The sequence below is a fragment of the Zonotrichia albicollis genome, chromosome 3 (genome assembly GCF_047830755.1).
Source record: "Zonotrichia albicollis isolate bZonAlb1 chromosome 3, bZonAlb1.hap1, whole genome shotgun sequence".
Lineage (NCBI taxonomy): Eukaryota > Metazoa > Chordata > Aves > Passeriformes > Passerellidae > Zonotrichia > Zonotrichia albicollis.
The window spans coordinates 56,395,094-56,415,298 of NC_133821.1; the positions used below are offsets into that span (position 1 = coordinate 56,395,094).

At 35.9% G+C, this 20,205-nt stretch overlaps 1 protein-coding gene across 16 annotated transcripts in view; it reads left to right on the top strand.

Moving 5' to 3' along the window:
* RYR2 (ryanodine receptor 2) overlaps nucleotides 1–20,205 on the top strand; it is a 384,087-nt gene that overhangs the window by 148,845 nt on the left and 215,037 nt on the right. For all 16 annotated transcript variants that reach the window (XM_074537533.1, XM_074537522.1, XM_074537518.1 and 13 more), the window contains 3 exons: nucleotides 8,479–8,553; nucleotides 9,297–9,375; nucleotides 10,147–10,259. In XM_074537533.1, coding sequence (XP_074393634.1) covers nucleotides 8,479–8,553; nucleotides 9,297–9,375; nucleotides 10,147–10,259 — 267 coding nt within the window. The remainder of the gene's footprint in view (nucleotides 1–8,478; nucleotides 8,554–9,296; nucleotides 9,376–10,146; nucleotides 10,260–20,205) is intronic.

Below are 20,205 nucleotides of genomic sequence, written 5' to 3' on the forward strand. Positions count from 1 at the left end.
TCGAAAGTAGGCATTTGTAATGGAAGTATTGCCTCACCCATAAATATAAATCTTTGTTTTACATATAAATCTAGAAGCAGACAATCAATATTATTTACTTTTGATTAATTTTTACTGCTGTGTCTGCTATTCATTGTTGTGATGTTTCCCATTGCTAGGAAAGTGATAACATAAATGTAGTGTCAAATATATTAATAATGAATTATATTTGAAGTGTTTCTAATTCTGCCTTCCAACAGGTCAATATTAGCAAAATTGGGATCATTTAGCATGGTGCTGGCACAAGTATTTGTCATAATTTCTAATTATTCCAGGCTTTTTAATGTAGATAGTAAAATATTTCCGTGTTCTGTGAATAATACATGCTTATGGGTTTTTTTTGGCCAGCTGATTTATTCTAATTCAGATTTTTATGTGATATTTATATAGAACAAAATTACATGTTGTGATGCAGCTTTAAATTCAAGCCATTTTTAGGAAACCTGTAGTTTAGCTGAAGTCTTTTTTCTAGTTTTTTTTTGGTTTATTGGCCTGCCACAAAATCAGAGATAACTGCTGATCAAGTTAGTAAAAGAAATTTGTTTTGTTTTGTTTTGTTTTTTTGCTATTTTTCTTACTTTTTTTTGTTTGTCACAGTGGCCATCATTATCTGGGCGTAGGTATCAGCAGTCATCAATCATACTACTCTCTATAACTGAATTTTTGCAGCATTTTCTGGATAGTGAATTTCACAGAAAGTCTGTAGTGGTTTAAGAGTAAAGTATAAAGACATGAATATGTATAGCATATATAATGTCTTGAGAGGTTCAACTTCCTGTTTGTTCTCATGTAACATGGTGTGTAGGCTACAGTGAGACAAAGAAAGGGGTTTTAGACTGTTTGAATTCGCCCTTTGATATTGCTCTTATGTGATAGGAGCAGAGTGAGGGAATGTTAGCTCAATGCCTCATGTCAGTGAACTGATTTACTTTGTATCTTTAAATTTTAAGCAACTAAATTCTAGTTGTTTGGTGCCAACCACTGGAAACAACAACCAAAGAGCACAATGATTGCAAAAGGGTTAGGATTGTTGTTTTCTTCCATAGAAGAATTCAAGGGTTCTGGGCCTGGATGCTGTAACTTTGGAGAGGAAATTCTTTCTGTTTTGTATCAAGATTTTAAAATAAAAATGTATACTTCTTCGAGCAAGAAGAAGATGTAGATCTTCTTGGCTTAGTCTCTGTAGCTTTGTAGTCTTTACTGCTTGCAGCATTTTCAAGTTCTCTGATGTTGCTTGAGATTTAATTTCCCAGTGTTAGTATTTCAAGCATCAGTTGTTTAGTTTTGCCTGACTACTCTTGTCTCGCAAGCCTTCTAGGTCTGTTCCAGGGTTACTTCACAAGTTCTGCAGTGATTCAGCCTGTTTCCACACACTCTGTTTTCACCACTGCTTGGGTTTTCTGGACTCTGCTTGGCACTCAACTGGCAAAACTGAAATGCCAGACTTAGAGCCATGGATATCCTCAGCTCTCTGTGTAACCACCAACAGAATGCTCAGATTTTAGGTGGGCTGAATTACTGACCAAAAGGACCTTTTTTTCTATCCGCTGGCTATTTAGTTGCCTTCAGTGACATTAGTCTGAGTGCTTTGTCATCAAATGTATTAGGTCTGGCTGAGATGGAGTTTGTTTTCCCCACAGCAGCCCTCACAGTGCTATGCTTTCATTGGTGTCGATAACACACCAGTGTTTTGGCTATTGCTGAGCAGCACTGGCACAGCATCAGCACTGTCTCTTCAACATTCCACTTCTCATCTGTGGGCTGATGTCAGAAAGATCTTGGGATAGGACATACCTAGGACACTAGACCTAAATTTACCAATGGAATATTCCATACCGTACGATGCCAGCTCATTTATAAAAGCCATGAAAATGAGAAAGTGTAGGCATTTGTTGTTTCCAGCATTTGGCTTCTGGAGCAACCATGAAGCATGCTGAAGCCCTGCTTCTGGGGAAGTGACCAGACATTTCCTGATGATGTGGAATAGCAAATAAAATCTTTTTGTTTTTTTCCTTTACTTGTATGCATGCATGACCTCTCACTTCTGCTTTAGTAAACTGCTTTATCTCTCCTGTTTGCCATCTTACTTTTTCTCCCCTGTCCAGCTGAGATGAGGAAGTGATAAAGCAGCTTAGGGGGCACCTGGCATCTAGCCAAAGTCAACCGACCATGTAAAAAATTTTTTTTAGCTTTTCATTTCCAGTTTTCCATGTAATTGATCATAGTGGTATTAAGAGCCTTCCTGTGTTTTCCAGCTGGCTGTTGCTTGGTATCAGAAAGAAGCTCTCATTAGTCATCTGAAGCTGTGTTCAGAGTGAAAGAGTTTAGACAGTATGTACTTGTGGGGAGCAAGAGGTCTTGTTGAACACTTACTGTTGTGGCCTCCTATTCTAGGCAGCTTGCAGCACTGCATCATGGCTGATTTTAGATAAATACTGGCCTCCATCAACATTGGTCTAAAACAGATTGAGAAATTGCACATTAATAATGAAATCAACAGGTGAATAGATATTACATTGCTATGGAAATATTTTGAGAATCATCTCCTCAACAGAAATTATTGTAGTGTCATGCAAATATTTATGTATAGAATCACGGTGAGATGGTTTTAAACTGTGGGACATTGTTCTGTCCTATTCCTCCCAGGTCCCTTCATTAATTTCCTGATTCCTTTCACTTCATGGCTAATTCTGCCATCTGGGGTTTTCCTTCTTCTAAGTAAGGATTCAAAATTTTCAAGATTTACGTGTATTTCACATCCTTTCAATAATTTTTGTTTTGTCTTGCAGTTTGCTTAAATAGAAAGCTTTAATTTGCTTAAATGAAGGAAGTTGCAAAGAATTTTATATAAACAAAACACATGTTTCTTGTGCAGTCACTGTTTTTTTTTGGTTTGTGTTTTTTTTTTTTTTCCCCAGCAACTAGCTCACAATAAATACTTATATTATCATGCTGGTTTTAAAAGCTTTCTTCAGCATCTTGATAAAGGCATTGATGTCAACAGCCTTACATCTCTGATCTTGACACAGGTTATTTCAGGCTGGGAGCACCAGAGCCTAAATACACTTTTGCTCAGAATGCATGGTAGTTGCTTTTTTTCATGCCAGTAAATGTGGTCAGACCCAGGTTTCCTATTTGATTTCTTTCTAATTGATCAAACCCAGAATTTCAGAATGTAATAAATTCTCTTGAATGAAAAACATTCGCAACTGCAATGTGGGTCCTGGGGAAGGGACTTGGAAAAGATTTTGTCACTTGGAAGAACATGTCCTTGTTTAGGTAAATATAATTTTTTAGCATTTCCATCAGCAGTGGGTACAATATCCTGCTAGGTTTATTTCTGTACTTGTGGTAGGTTTACATTTAAAAGGATTCAAAAGAGGTGACTATAGGTTATTCTGTATTTAATTCTATACTTCTGTTTATGCATTTAGTCTTAAGTTTCTAGATTTAGAAAGAGAAATATTTTTATAATAGCTTTGTAGTTTTCTAACAGTATGAGCTCCTGAACTTCATGACACTTGGAACACCCTTGGGACGGAGAGCATGATGCCTTTTGTATTCATAAGTGCAAGTGCTTTTATAAAAGTATTGGTGTCACATGTTTAACATGCTGTTGTCTCCAGCATCTAACTTCAAGATGGCCAATGCCAATGTGTTCCATTTTAATGAAGTATGAGTAGTCAGACCTTTAAAGGACATTGTTTTATTCAAATGTACATATGAAACAACTGCTAATAGTCATATTTGAAACTTCTAATGGTGTCTTACAGTAGTTGCCTTGAAAAACACTTGCGAAGAAAAATGGGGCACATCTTGCTTTTTAGTATACCACCACTTTTAGTATACCACCATATTCAGTGCCATGAAAGCAGTTGTGTAGTATTTTTTTAGAAACCCATTAAAAGCAATATTGATTGGTCATAAGTTCCATCTAGACTGTTAGGGCTGGATCTGGGGCACAGAGGAAATAGAAGGCTGTACAGCTGATTTTGATTAAGTCATACTATACCACAACTATAAGTTGCATGGACTGCAGTTTTGAAGGATTTACTGATGTAGTTCATTGTTTCATTTGATTTTTAAAAAATTATTTTTGAAGTCTATCAAAGCTGTTTTTCCTTACCCTTTCGTCTTTGTACTGTCATTTTCCATATAGCACATCAGTAACTCCATTCTAGTAATATGGACTTCTCATGGAATGAAACAGGAAAAGCCTTTACATTCTTCTTAAAAAACTTGCTATGTTATTTTGTATGAATGTTTCTAGAGTGTGAATCAGTTCCTGTGTGACACATTCAGTATTTTTAAATTGCTTTTGTGGGTGACTAAACTTGTTTGAATAGTCATGTGTTAAATGCAACTGCTGTCAGGCTTTCTTAAACATTTTATTTCTGAATAATAACATTTTTAGAACCTTTTTCTTCACATATACAAAACATTGAAATAACTTTCTTATTTAAATACTTCTAAATGCTTTCACATAGTTCTCTCTCTGGTACCTCCCTGAAGATCAGAGCTTTTTCCTCTATTCTCACACATTTGAAGATTGTGCAGACCTGTGAAGAAAATTCAGCTAAAAAAATCAGCATTTGCTTGCAGTAGAGTTATCACTGGTCTAAGGGATGTTTTTGTCTAGTAGAAATAAGGCTGTTAGTATAAAAAGAATGGAAGGGCAGTGGGTGACTCAGAATCATGGATTCCACAAGATTATTCACCATCCTATAAAAAGTCTCATAGTGAGGTTCCCAAAAGCACAAATGGTTTTAAAACATGTATTCGTGTGACCATGATTAATTTCCTGCAGCTTCTCACGTATGTCCAGGAGTGCAGCAGTGCAGGTGCTGTTGTGTGAGTCTTTTGGTCTGTGAGGTGATTGATTACATGTCTGTGCCTGTGGCAGTCATGTATGTGCAAAGTTGTACTGCTACAAAGGGGTGATTGAATCAGGTATAACATATCTTATTCCATATTGGGTTGGTATTTGTGGTAAAATTTATTTATTTTTTGTTCTATATTTCCACAATTTACTACATAGCTTTTAGGCTGTAGGTTTTGAGTGCTTTTTGGCATTTTAATCATCTTTCTATTAAGAAAACATGGAAAATATATTTCCAAATTTTAGCTTATTATTTTTGATTTTGGTTTACGATAACTCTTTTCATCAAATTAAACAGCTCAGATCTTAATAATCTGTCATCGCCTGGTCTTCCAATGTATTGAATTTGAAAGCTGTTTATGTTTTTTTGAATGCTAATTTATTCAGCTCTAATTCTTGTTGTTCTGTTCTAAATTGCCTTTTCTTTAGAAATGACTTTTGGGTAATGAGATGACTCCAAATTAATCTTGTATTCCAGCTGCAGAAATATTGCATTAGAGATGGGCAGTTTACATGAAGCTTTCACAAGCAGTGTGAATTTGTCAGTCCCCTATACCTTCAATCTGAAATTATCTTTAGTGTTTGCCAGTTCTGACAACTTTTAAGTATTTTTGTATACCCCTCATTCTTGGGGAATAAAATGTGAAGAGTTTTGTGTTAATATAATTGACGCTCCTGAATGGCACAGCTTGTAGTAATTCAATGGATAAGTTATTCTTTGAAAATAAATGTATTTTTGTTCAGCTTGGTTTTATTCAAGGAATAACTATGAATGTATTGTTCAACTTGGAAATTACTCTGAAAATTGGAAATTTTAGACATAAAGAAAATAAGACTCATGATAATGTGGTTGTTAGCAACTGCCTTGCATTATAATGCCATTCATACATCTGCGCAAAAATCTGTGGCCATTATGGATTGAATTAGTGGCTTCCAAGTATTCTTACTTGCAGAGTCTTCTGAAATGGTATTATTGCAATATTACAATAAATTTGATAAAACTTTAGTGTCAGATATCATCTTGAATGTTGCATCTTTGCCAGAGAAGTCCAGTTGTTAATTTTATTTTTTTTTAATGTGGAAAATCTAAAAGTTTTCTGCTGGAAATGAAATGGATCATTTTAAAAATCAAAGAGTATTTCAGTAGGCAATCATGGTCCAACAGCTACTTGCTGTGCAGTTTCTGGCATGAAGATAAATGCTGAGTATGTAGTTATGAAATGAGCTGTTAAAATAGGAAATGAACTTACAGGTATGTACATGTCCTGGAAGACAAGCTCCAAAATGGAAGGCAGTTTCATAGAGCCACCCTTGCTTTCTGTCCTTTTCTGTATTTTTCTGTTTCATCTTTTCCCTTTGTCTCCAAAAGAATGGTTTGATTATGATTGCCTCTCAGAAACCCTTAAGTGGAAAATGCTGTAAATGTTTTTTACATTTAAGAAACAAACTGCAGACTTGGTTGCATTCTTCTAATGGACAAAGTAACACTAATTAAAAAGAATTGTTTAATCCTCTTGGAAAAAAGAGGATTGGAAAATCCTCCATATTTCACAATAGTGATTGTATTTTTTAGAACCTACCTTTCTTCTGTTCAGCTACAAGTGAGAATTTAACAAAGTAGGTGCTAGACAGACAAATCACTATAGCCAAAGTAAGGGCAAGCTAATATTGCTGTGATTTTGTGGGTTATGCTGTTCTCAGCTTTTGTGCAACAGGCAATCAAATCTTTATGTTAGATATCTAATTTTGGGATAATAAAATAGAATAATTTGATAAAAATACTGGTGAAATTTTGACATTTTGTTTGCATTACTGACTTTGTTAGTTGGGTACCTTTGTATGCTGTTGATAAAGTTTGCAGGTAAATCTGAAATGCTGGTAGGGCAGTGTGTTCACAGCAGTTTTTTCTCTCTTCCATAGTGAGATGAGTAGCAGACATTCAGTGCTCATCTTTGGCACAGTGGGCCTGACGTTATCAAACGCCTTGTTCTTTCCTTGTGCCTTTGGAAAAAGTGGTGGTGCTAATGGTAGTTCAGAGCTAAGTTTTCATATCTTATTGTCATGACTGTGCCTGTGACAAGCTCCATGACTTTGACTATTTCTTAGTAAAAATTCATGTCATTCAGCCTTCCAAAGAGATTTTTCAATGTGCCTCCCTGCATTTTGGCTGCTATGCAGTTTGTTGACAGTCAAAATATACCTTGTGTCCATCAAGCTGCTCTTTTCTCAATAAACATAAAAGCCAGAAACTCTTGGCAGTTTCTTAAAAATGCTAAAATTATTACCTTTGAAGTGCTTGGTGCTTCACCACCTACCCCTCTTGTTTTTTTTCCTTGACCAAGTAGTTCAAAGTTCAATAAATGCTAACTCATAAAAGATAAAGAAGGACAACAAATAAACATGGAAAGGAAATAATTGTGTGTCGCTATCATAGCCATTCAGTTAAATTGATCTTCAGCACTGAAATGTAGCTGCCAGAGATGTCAGACAGTATGATTCTTTTTAGATATATTTTATAATGAATCTGATGTTCCAGTCAAACAGAAGATCAGTATTCTATGGTAAAAGAAAGAGTATAAATGCCATAAGAAATTAAACTCCTTAAAATTAAATATAGGATTCCTATATGAAAGAGTGATGCTGCTTACGGAGTTGTCACATCTATAGACTAATAAAATATTTACTTATCACTGCTTCTTGGAGAGTGTGCTGTGCATAATGTTATGTGAGTTGTTCTGTCAGAGAAGTATGAACTTATGCTCTTGACAGTGTCCTCTCAGACAGTCTCTGCTGCTGTCCAGTGCTAGTCATCTGCATTTCAACATAAGGAATACATAAATCTTCAGGAGAAATTGAGGCTTACTCATGCCTTAACAAGATTTATTTATTCTTTCATGAGTGATTAAACTGATTATTGATTAATAGAAACTATAGTAAAAATACTGGGGGGAAATGGTTGTAGTTTCTTGGAATAAAAGTGAATTTTATCACTTTAATTTTCTTTTACTCAAGATTTATGCTGTTTCTCAAGAGGAAGAATTACTTGGATGTGATTTCTGATTTTTCAGAACCTCCAAGTACTGTTGAGTTAGCTTGGATGTCTTTGAACAATTACCTATCCTAGCAGATAAAGAATTCTCTCTGATAGTATTAAAGCAGTGTGGGACAAAGCAATTTGCAGGTTGATGGTCTTCACTGTGGCTGAGGACCACATTACTCTCTGGTAAAATAAGGAGAATATTAAAAAATCTCCCTCTGCATACCATCTGTCTTGGAAGGATAGAATTTGTAGGAAAAATGGGTGAATGTGAAGACATTTAACAATAGATGAGTTTGTAGAGGGTAGCATGACACACGTCAAAGCTGTTTAGGGGCAGTTCAGCCTCTAAGCTGAACTCCTTTCAGCACAAGGAAAAAGGATTTGAGATTCTAGAACATATTTTTTACCAAACAAGTGATGGCTTAAAGTACACAGTGTTCTCTCATCTTTCTTTCTTTCTCAAAAAGCTCCATTTTATTAAAACATACCAATATATATATAATTTCTCTTTGCCTTTCAGTCTGCACAAGGTGGTGGACATCGAACACTGCTCTACGGGCATGCAATCTTGCTGCGCCATTCCTACAGCGGCATGGTATGTAACTGTGTTACATCAGCTGGGAGCAGCTGTGATTTCTTTTTTTATGAAAGTTTTGTTTGAAAGTGCCCAGAATATCACCATTTGCTGATATCTGGAGAATCACTTACATCAGAGGCACTTTACTGTGGTTCCTAGAAACCTTTGTGAAGGGTAGATTCTTAAAAATACAAACCTGAGCTGGTTGTATCTGGCTAAGTGCCAAAACCAAGTCTGGCTCCCCTAGTGCCGAATCCCCCATTTGTCAGTCTGAGTTGGTTACTTTTCATTTCTTTCCTCTTGGATTTTCCATATTGCATAAGCTGTGACTGAATCTACAGCTGGCACCTTGCTGTCAATCTGAGCATGTTAGAGACTGAGTGGAAAAGGAGATTTCTTCTTACATGTATTTTGGACAGAAGTCTTAGTTGGAAATTCCCTGATGAATTATACAGGTTCCAAACTCCTATCCTAAAAGTGAGGCTTCATGGAACTGAAATCTGATGTAACTAACTACATTTTTTCCACTCTTAGTATTCCATCTCATTGAAAAGATAACTTGGGTAGACCGAGAGGTTATTTTAGAACACATATTTTTGTCAAGACTCCTTGAGTGCACTTCAGCTTATCAGGCATACGTGTTCTTGGTAATAACTAATGGGGATAATCTAAGAATATTTAATCATGTGTTAGTGGTTGATGGCTTTTTATACTATTAGAAGTGAGCAGAGCAAGTAATGTATGCTTTTTTCTTTTGGTAGTACCTATGCTGTCTCTCTACATCTCGATCATCAATGGATAAGCTGGCATTTGATGTAGGTTTGCAAGAGGACACAACAGGTAACCACTAGTTTAAAAGACTATATAATGAAGAATGTGTTCAGTCTAAAAATAAGTCTAAGAATTGCTTAGTTAGATTGTTTCCTTGATTTTTAAAGCTTTGCTTTAGATAGGAGTAGTAAAAATAACAGCTGCAACAATTTAACAGTTCACAGATCTGAGTTCTTTTCTGAATAGCACGGTTTTAGTTAAAGAAGCCATCTGAAAATAAGATTTATCATGGGAACAGAATTTGTGATTTCAGTATTTGCACATGTTCTGGGGGGTTAGAGGCACTAACAGTCAGTAAAAGTTGAAGAACATATTTGAATTTGGATTATTGTGATCTTCCAAATATTATTTTAAGTGGTATGTAAATGCTTATTTTCATTGCCCTTAGTTATGGGTTTCTCTATTTCTTTGTCCAGATTCTCAGTAAAATATTCTTCAATGTCTTTTCCAGACTCTGTAATGAAGGTGACAGGGAATTGTTTAGCAAAAGCGGCCTGGACCAGGTTGCCTAGAGAGCACAGAGAGCCGTCACCTTATTCAACTCTGGAGTCACTGTTCCAGTTACTCTGTTGCTTATGTGTATTATTTAGAGCTGAGTTTCCAACAAGGTGATGCAGGAATGATACTAGTTATGGAAAACACGTGGACACTTGGTTTAGCCCAGTGAAAACTGGATCAGAACTTTTAAGACTGAAACAAGTGTGACAGTAGCATCAGAAACATTGGGCTCGCTCTTTCTTTCTTGTTTCTTTCTTTGCTGGTACTCAATGCTGACATTAGGTGAGGCTTGCTGGTGGACCATACATCCTGCTTCCAAGCAACGATCAGAAGGAGAAAAAGTGCGAGTTGGAGATGATCTGATTTTAGTCAGTGTCTCTTCAGAAAGATATTTGGTAAGTTGTATAAAATTATCTGTACAGTGGTTCTTCTACAGGAAAAAAAAAAACAGTTAATGAAAGTTTTACAGTAAAATCTGGCATACATTTCCACCTCCTAAATGTAAAACTTTCGGTTCTTAAACTGTTTTCTTAAATAATATTTTGCAAAACAACATCCTGAAGGTCTGGAAAGTGTGATATATGGCTAATCTAATTTTTGTTCATTTCAGTGGTGGAATAGGAGTTAAAAAATTTGCTTAGATGAAAATAAGTGATTACAGAAAAAAGAAATAATTTCCAAATTTCATGACTGAGATGTGTAGAATCCGTGTGAGTGTTCATAGGTTATCAACACTATCATATATTTTAAAACTTTGTTCAAAATTTTGGAATACCTCATGTAGGTGCATTGGATTTGTGGGCTTAGAAGGTTCATGAAATAATGTACACTGTAATATATAGAGCTGACATGTCAAATGAAATATAATTGAAATACTCAATAATTAAATATAATTGAAATATTTTACAAGTTATTGTGCTGGCTGCTATCACTGGTTTACACAGCTTTCTTCTTCACAAAAGGATCTCCCATTTGTTCTGTAATGAAGCAGGTCAACACTTTAAGATGTATTTCCTTTTTATTCTTGGTGTTGCAAACACCTGAACTCCTCTTTATGGCAAAAAGGAGGTGAAAATAAGAAGAAAATAATTTTGCTGAAAGCTTCTGAAAAATCAGCCCCAGTGATTTGGCCCAACAACTTAAAAAAAGATTCTTTATTGAAGATGTGTTTTGAGTTTGTCAAAAATCTGTCTCACATCTAGGAGGGCAATGAAGATGTTGAAGGGCCTTGAGGGGAAGGCATTTGAGGAGCAGCTGAAGTCACTTGGTCTGTTCAGCCTGGGGTAGTCTGAGGGGAAACCTCATTGTAATTACAGCTTCATCAGGAGGGGAAGAGGAGGGGCAGGCACTGATCTCTTCTCTCTGGTGACAGGACCCATGGGAATGGCCTGAAGTTGAGTCAGGGGAGGTTGTGGTGGGGTATTAGAAAAGGGTTCTTTATCAGAGAGTGGTTGGGCACTGGGGCAGGCTCCTCAGGGAAGTGGTCACAGCACTAAGCCTGACAGAGTTTGGACATCACTTTTGGGTGCAGATGTGATTCTAGGGGATGGTGCTGTGCAGGGCAGGAAGTTGGACTCAATGATCCTTGAGGGTCCCTTCCAACTCTGGGTATTCTATGATTCTATGAGATGTGCATATAACATTAAAGTCTATTCTCTATAATTCGCTTTTTAAAAAATGAGTTTTAATTTTTTTAAAATATTTAAGAAGAAAGTGAATAGTTTAATAAGATGTCAAGTATAAAATTGAAAATATTCTCCCTTCTATTGGAAACACATAGGAAAATAAGAATACAATTGTTAGAACATAATTGTAACTTCTAATTAGAAGCTCAATAGCTCATTTAATTAGTTTTTTTTTTTTGTAATTAGATATTCTGAAAACTTTCTGGTCATCTTTGCATTTAAAATTATTTTAAATAATTACTTTTATGATAATTGTAACTACACATAGTGAAAAACAACTTCTTATGGAGTGAATTTTTGAGAAATCCAATTAATGGAAAGGTTTTATTCAAAGACATTGGATTTCTTTGAATTGCTGAATTGAGTTGCTGAAGTTGAATTTTGGTACAGATTGTGTCTCTGTGTAGGCACGTCCTGGCCTCTAATTAGTAATATTCAGCTCAGCCTATTATTTAGGGTTTGTGCCTCAGCTGTTGATTCTCAAGGCTGTCACATGTACTTTTATACATCAAGAAGTACAATTCTGTCTGCAGAGACTGATTTTCCTTAAGATGTGGAGTTAATGCATTTACTGTGTGTTCCATGCAAAATATCAATATACTAAAAATAAATAATATTTTCAATGCAGAGAGAAATAACACTGTATTACATTCTTAGAGTGTTTTAGAGCTAGATTTTAATGAATAGTTATTAAGCCTATTTCAGTTATATAGCTCTGGTTTGACACTAAGATGAAGCAAGGATTCAGCAAATTAATTTTGCTCTAACATGCACTCACACATTTTTATGATCAGATTTTTTCAAGACTAGATTAAGAGCTGGAAAACTATTTAGCTCCACAATCATAAAAATATTTGTGGCTTTGCTACCTATTGAGTACTTATATTTGCACTGGCAATAAAGCAGTGAAGTTTTTATGAAAATTGAAATAGTCGATAAGGAATAATCAGTGAGTTACCAATATTTTTCATGAAAGCTCTCTCTCTGTCTTAAACTGTTTGTCTTAATCCATTTGGCTGTTTCCAAAATAACTTCAAAGAATATAAGTTTGAAAATATTTGCAATTCATTGTTTACATGTTGAGTGCAGTGTTATGTTGTAGCTGCTATTTTGTACAATTCTTAGAAGAATGTAGCAACTGATATCTTTTACAAAAGTTAGGACTGTAGAGAGATGAAGTTATTTTGTGGATGTGCTCCAATAGTGAAACCAAATAAGCTCTGTTGAATCCAGTTGAGGAGTGCCTTTTCTAAGGGTGTAGAACTTCTCATATGGATTCCTTGACAGAAAATTATGTCCATCAGGATGCTGAGGGTTGGGTTTATGTATGTTGCATACTCTGCAATTAACATCTTAGGAAAATTTAAGTTCTCCATCAAATGTTTTATGTAAATATTTTGTTAGGAATAGGACTGGGATGTCACCTTTGTATATTGCGGTGTTCCTCTATGTTTGAAGTAATTTGCTGATTCTTTCTGAATGAATTCAAATAGGTTAACCATCCTGGGGCAAAGATGTGCGTGTAAAAATAACAGATGAAAAGAGTTCATTCACAGGGCATGGCTTTTTCAAAATGTAGTCAGCTCTTTGCTGAATTTGTATAATGCAAGAGGAGAGAAGAACTGTCAGCTTCCAAAGTTCATCTTCCAGTTGTCTGGCTTTAGCTTAATTAATTTAACATTGACACTTTATGATCTCAGTGTAATCAGTAGATTTTTGTTTAGACCTCATTTGATTGGCAACACTCTTAAGTATTAGGAAAATATCAGGACTTAGTTGGAGTACCCCTTCTCCTCTTTCCACAAAATAAAATATTTTGAGACAATTGGCTCTATTTTTTCCCCAAAGAGTTTTCTTTCTATTTACACCAACCAAGTACTAAACTGACAGGAAGATCAGTGTTAAAATTATAAGCTAAAGGTTTGGAGAGGTGGATTTTGTCTCACAGCAATGTCCCAGGGCAAGTCATTCACTTTCTCTGACTCTCATTAACTACCTAGACAATGGGATTTTGGATCCTTATTATGCTGTGTAGCATTTCTGAGGAGAAGCACTTACGTAAGTGCTTGTGGCATTATATAATGTCTGAGCTGTGCTATTGCCAAATACTTCAGAGGGAGAACTTGGCTCTGCTGAACTCTGTTAGCATAGAGCAAAAAGATGTATTGCTATAAATATTGCCACCATTTAAGCTCAAGCCAGAGTTGCTGTTTCCTTTCTTGAGGCAGTACAGCCTGACAAAGAACAGATGTGATATTTCCAGCATGTTTCCCCAAGTTGTACATATTAGTATCTATCTCAGCACTGAGCTTTGCCTGTGCCTCTTGTTAACTCATATCCTGATTGCTTTCAATATTGCTAATTTTCAATAACTTAGAAGTTCAATTAGTTGCAATTTCTTTCAAATTCATGAAGTCTCTAAATAGCTTTTAAGCATAATTCAAGAAAAAGTCCTTAGACATGAAGCTGAAATACAAAATGCATAAATGAAGAAAAAGCTGAAAATTATTATCCATCAGTTTGATGTTATTCTGGCTGAGAAATCAGAAAACAGGGAAACCCCCCAGCTTTGAATCTATAGTGCACAGATTTCAGTAAAATATAACAATTGTATATGCCCTGTGGTTTATATGTAGTTACTGAGTTACTGTCTCAGTGACTGCAATGCTGACCTGCAACTGCATTATGCAGATCTGTGAACAAGCTTTGACATATATTTGATTGATATAATTTTTTTTTTTGGCTACTGAAAACCAACAAGAAACTAATTGAGAACTGATAGCAGAGCTCCCTTTTAAAAATAATAGCATCCAAATTAGATTGAATTATTTTAAAAGTGGAGTTGATATATGCCATTACTCCTCTTAAATATTGGCTCTTAAATATTGCAAAGACACCAATTCTGTATCCTTTTGCATCAAATAAATTGTTTATTTTCAGCTCCTAGTTTTATTTCTCTTGTCATCATATGCTTGGAACAGCTTCCAAGTATATGTATTGCTTCTTGGTGCAGTAGTATCAGGAATCAGCAGTGTGTGAGGGTTTGTTTTTTGAAACATGAAAAATTATTCTTCCCTTTCACATTTTCTCTGAAAGTATGAAGCTCAGTATTGGACTTTACTCTTTTCTGTGTAAATTCACAATTCCATCATTTCTCTTTGTGGAAAAAATATAGAAGAGGGTTTTGTGAAGAATAATTTTAATCTGCATAAGCAAACCTGAAATTAGTGGAAACAAGGTAGTGTTGAGCTGCTCTGTTACACTGATCATAATGCAGTTCCCATGGAGTTTTTATACAATGATTTGAAATGTTATTGTGGAGGCTGGTAGGACTTTGCAATAATTAAGGTTGTCAAGCTGCTCTGCCTTATGGAGTCCTGCTTCCAAGTGCTTATAATCAAGTACATGTGATGTAAAAAGTCACTTACTAGAATTAGTAGCATCTATTACTGTTTTTTTTTCCTTTTTTTCAATAATCAGTTTGAGATAATTTTTTTATTTCATCAAGAAGAGATGAGATGTTATTGAGCTCAAAGAGAGGAAAGAAAACAAAGCCATATGATTAAGAAAGTTGATGTAATTTTCTTGTGTATTACTTGGTAACTTATAAGAAAAACCCAAAAAGCCAAAACGAACAAACAAACTAACCCCCCCCCCCACCCAAAACCAAAAAACCCAAGAAAATGAATAAAAAGGCAACACAACAAGTAGTCTCCCTGGTTCAACTTAGTAAAGACATGTTCTCCTGAAACACTGGAGCTTGATCATGACCAGGGAAGAATGTTTAAATTTTCTTTGAGTAGGTAGAAGTCTGATGACTTTGTCTATTCTACATAAGCTAGCACCTCCTGTGTGTTAATGAACTGTTTAAACTCCCTCTACAGTGAATAATTACATACATGCCAACCCTGGTGGGAGCAGATATTCCCTGAAATGGATTGCTCAAGGCAGGAATGAAGCCAGGCACTGTATTGACAGCTGAGAACTCAGTGTTGTGTGTGCTGCTGGTGATCTCCTGTCATTTAAGATATGTGGAGGAAGAAGCTGTGACAAAGTAGAAGGAACAAAAGGCAGGTGATGTATCAGTGACAGGAGTGGGACTGCATTGGGAAGGAGGGAAACTGAGTGGGACTTGATGAGTGGCTGAAAAGACTGTCAACTGAAGGTAGGCAGGTAGATAGGGACTATCCAAATTGTCTGGGACAAGAAGCTTGTGACAAGGGAAGAGTAGGCACCTGCTGGTTGAAGTTGTGCTCAAAATTAAGGATAGAAAAACTGTGGTTTTGGCAGAGGGAATTGAGAGAAGAACCAATGGAATGAAAATGGAAATGAAGGATGACAAGAGACATCTGCAGAGGAATGAGCTTTCTGGGGAATCAAACTGCTGGACAAAGATCCAGAGAGAAGCCAAGAAATGAAAAGAGTATTGCAGGTTAGGAGAGAGATTGAGATTGTTGTGAGATTCCGGAAAGAAGTCTAATATTGGCTGATGTGGTGAGGAAGAGCTTGAGCAAGAAAAAAAAAAGCTGAAAGACCCTGCTTAGACTTTATAAGTCTAAGGAGAACTTCTTGAAGTAGGAGGAGTCCTAATTCTGGGTGATAATGTGGCCTGTAATCAGGTCAGGAAGCTGGTTTGGCTAAATGGGAGACATAGAATTGTAGATTCTATGTTTGGGTTGGAAAGAGCCTGGAAGATCATCTTGTTCCAACCTCCCTCCTGTGGGCAGGTTCACCTTCCACTAGAGCAGGTTGCTCACAGCCCCATTCAACCTGGCCTTGAACATTTCCAGGGATGGGGCAGCCCCAGCCTCTATGGACAACTTGAGCCTGTGCTTCACCATCCTCACACGAATTTCTAGTGAGATTGGGGTAAAAATTTGGAAAGGAAAAGAGAGTGGTAGAGGCAATTATGCTAGATGATAGCTATCACCAGCAACTGTTCAGGAAACCCATTGTATTAACACACAGCACTTACATGGGGTATGCTGACAATTCCTGTCATTATTTTTATAGTAGTATAAAAACAAAATGTCTGAAAAAGTGTTTTCAAGTTACCCATGTGAACCACAGGTAGAGAACTGCGATATTAGAATTTGTTTTTTGACCTTTGTTTTTCAATTTAGGAAAATGACATATAAGTGGTAACATAAAAATAATTTTCTTAAATTTAAAAAAGTCACAGGCATTCAAAAATGCAGAAATTTTGGTGCTGGTATATTTTTAGGACATCTCCTAAGTATACAGTCACGCTGGCTTTTTATGGAATGCTATTTTAGTGATGATAAAAGTTCAATGGATGTGTCAGGATTGTGTAGCAGGAGAACTGTGGTATGAAGCAACTTTGAAAATGAAATTTCAAGCTGGGAATTGCATTTGGAGTATTGGTACAATATTCTCCTTAAGAATTACATGCTGTACCAGGCTCTGCTGTGGAATTTGCTGAGTAGATGATCTTGTATACTAGGCTTACTTTCAAGTGGTCACTACTCATCCCTTACTGGGAATATTCTGTACTGGAGTTGTGTCTCTTGCATCTCCTCTTTCTATTAGAGGTTTAAACCTCAGAGTTGCCCAGTATTGATATCTGCAGCTGAGGTGAGTGTTAGATGTGACTTGACCAATAAACTACATATAATGCAGTCACTTCAACTTCAGCATCCTATATTAATGAAAATTTCTTAGTTTAATCTCTGTACCTCCCTTCCCCGATGGAAAATGGGCTACAATACTACTTCTTTGGGGTTTTGAGAAAATGAAATCATTAATATTTGTTGTGTTTTGTGAAATACTGTAATTGGTGCAAGAGAGAAGCCTATGTGGAAATTAATAATTCTCTTTTCAAAGCTTTTTAGAATTGACTATATTGAATAAAGCATGAGGCTGCAAATTGAAGATTGAGGGGGAAACAAAGCACTGAGCAGCTGTTGACAAAGTGAGCTCCATTATCCTGTATATACAATGAGGCAACACATGTGCAAAAAATATCATATATCATGCCATTGGAGACTGTAAAGGGGTCTGTTGACTAGAAGCCATTCTTTTTCCATAGGGTACTTTGACATTTCCTAACGTTTAATGTTTGCTTCTGTAAAATTAATGCTTTGTTAATGAAAGCTCTTGTGACTAATCATGCAAAATGATTGTTGTTTGGAAGCACAGTAGCTGATGTTCTTCAGTCTTTTCATGATCCAGTGCAGAAGGAAAGCTATTATGTAGAGGGGGAATGCAAACTACCTCCTTCTACCCTCTGTGGATCCCTTACGCTTTTCCTGCCATGCATCTGCACTTACCAATGCTCAGCCATGAGGTAGCAGAGTAGATGGTTTTCATTGTAATGGTAAATTTCCAAGTATTTGTGGGTTTTAGCTTCTAATCTCCCTTTACTGATGGTAAATTTATGATGGGTGAAGGAGTTGGAATAGTTTAGGGCATTGCTGTAATTTTCTCTTTATCAATGAAAAAAATTCCCTTTACTTTTGGGTTTGCAGGCCAGGTGTTTAAGCACTGTGGAGAAAAGTAAAGAAACCAGGATTGTTTTAGTACTTTAAACCCTTTGGAAATTTCTTGGACTTTGCTACTTTGAATCAAAATTTAGATACTAATTTTTTGCTCAGCATTTTAAGTTTACCCATTTTTATTCAAACTTTTTCAAAGCGTTCATTGATGTGTCAATGAATATAAATATATTGCCAATATAAAACATAAGCACAAACCCCTAATTCTATAAAAATTTCACACAGATGCACTTATTACTTTTAGTTCTGGCCAATATCTTTCTTTCTTGTGAATAAATACTTCTATTTGTTTGGACTAGTTCTATATAATTCTCTGTTACAGAATAATTTTTAAATGACCCAGGTAATAAATTTTAATAGAAATGACATGTCATAAGTAGGAAGTTAAAAGGTGTTTTTGTTTCTAGAGACTGTATTTAGTTAAACCTGTGAATTTTTACTGAAGTTTGCTAATTCATCAGGGTTTTGATGCAATTTTTTTTCACTTCCTAATTAAAAAAAGGAAAAAATTTAAAAAAATGTAAAGGAGTATAGTTTGTTTTGTTTTGTTGCTTTTTTGTTTTTCTTTAGTTATAAATATAAGTACATTCTTGTGCACCTGTTGTGGGAGTGGTGTCTGTCCAAGACTTGGAACATCTCAGAGGTTCTTGGGTCAATTGAGGATATGTGCCTAAATAGTTTGAAACTGCTTTTCTGTTAGGATCAGTGTAGTAATTTTAAGTCAGGAATCAAGGCCTGTCAGTGTCTGTGTAGAGGAAAGGAAATAGCTTTCGTCTATCTCTGCACCAGCTGGTAGTAACAAATCTGAAGGAGTGTGGTTGATGCTGTGGTTGTGCAGTACTTAAGCATTCTGAGAAATGCAATGCTTTATACACAATTTTCAAAATCTACCAGTAAATAATGTTTTGGGGATTTTTTAGCTATTCTTGCTATTTCAAATGGCCTGAGATTGAAGGCAGAGTTATTAAACTGCAGATAATTATTGCTAGATGAACTGTCAATATTGGCACACATTAGCCAAGAGGAAGCTTGAAGCAAAAGTTTTCCATTCTTTATATTTTTTTCTTTTCACACGTGCATGTTTTGCAGAAGAGAAACTTTGATGCAGACTGTGAAATTTAAAAGCTCTAGTTATTCAGAGCTCTTATAAATGGAGCTATGCTGCAGCAATCATTGCTAGAGGGTTCTTGTGGAAATTACCATCTGATTCCCAAGCTCTTCAGTGAGCTTAAAAACACTGTTCTTTTTGAAGACCTAGGGACAGAGTTATGATTATGTTACTTTGCTGCAGAGCAGTACAGAGTTTACAATATGTCATTAAAATCAGTTGGGAAACCTGCAGTATTCTGAGAGATGAGTCTTGGAGTTTATCCTTGAATTAAACTGCCTGTGGCCTGTAGTGTTAACCCATATTCATAAAATACCATGATTTAAGTCTGAAAAGTGATGAAAACCCTATTGCAGGTTAAATGCTGGTTTAGGAGATCAGTCTATCAGCAGGGAAGACAAATCTACCTCTTTGCTTGAATTTGGACCAGTGCAGAAAATGTATTAAAAATATATTAAAATATATTTGGTTGAGACAACCTGCCTGTAGTGGGGAGGACCCATATGAAGATTAGACTGGACAGCAGGATTCCTGAACCCAACATGTTTCTGCTTTTCAAATGTTGCTACATACCCAAAGACATACTATGCATGTGGTCCTCATCAATTATGACAACCTTCTACTTCTGCCAGATGCACTGATATGCCAGTTACCAAATATCTGTGTAGCACGTGTGGAGGCTGTTCAGCACCAGTCTGAGTGTTATGTCCACATCCTGGACATCATGTTACTTCTTTCATTTTGATGGCTTTATTGTGCTGAAAGTATGAAACCAAGCAGGTAAACTCCACTAAGTTAATGACAGAGAGCAGATTGCTTTAAAACAACATTTAGATAGTTAGAGTATAGCAGTAAAAGCTTAGGCAATGCCAGGATAAATACTGGCCTCTCTAATCTTTCAGGATTTTTTTCAATGGATTTGACATAACTGAATTTTTGGACATCCCTTAACAATGTATTTTCTCTACATGGTAAAAGCTTCCTTTTGATGTTTTCAATGAATGGTTCCAGGGAGTGAACACCATAGTTTGTG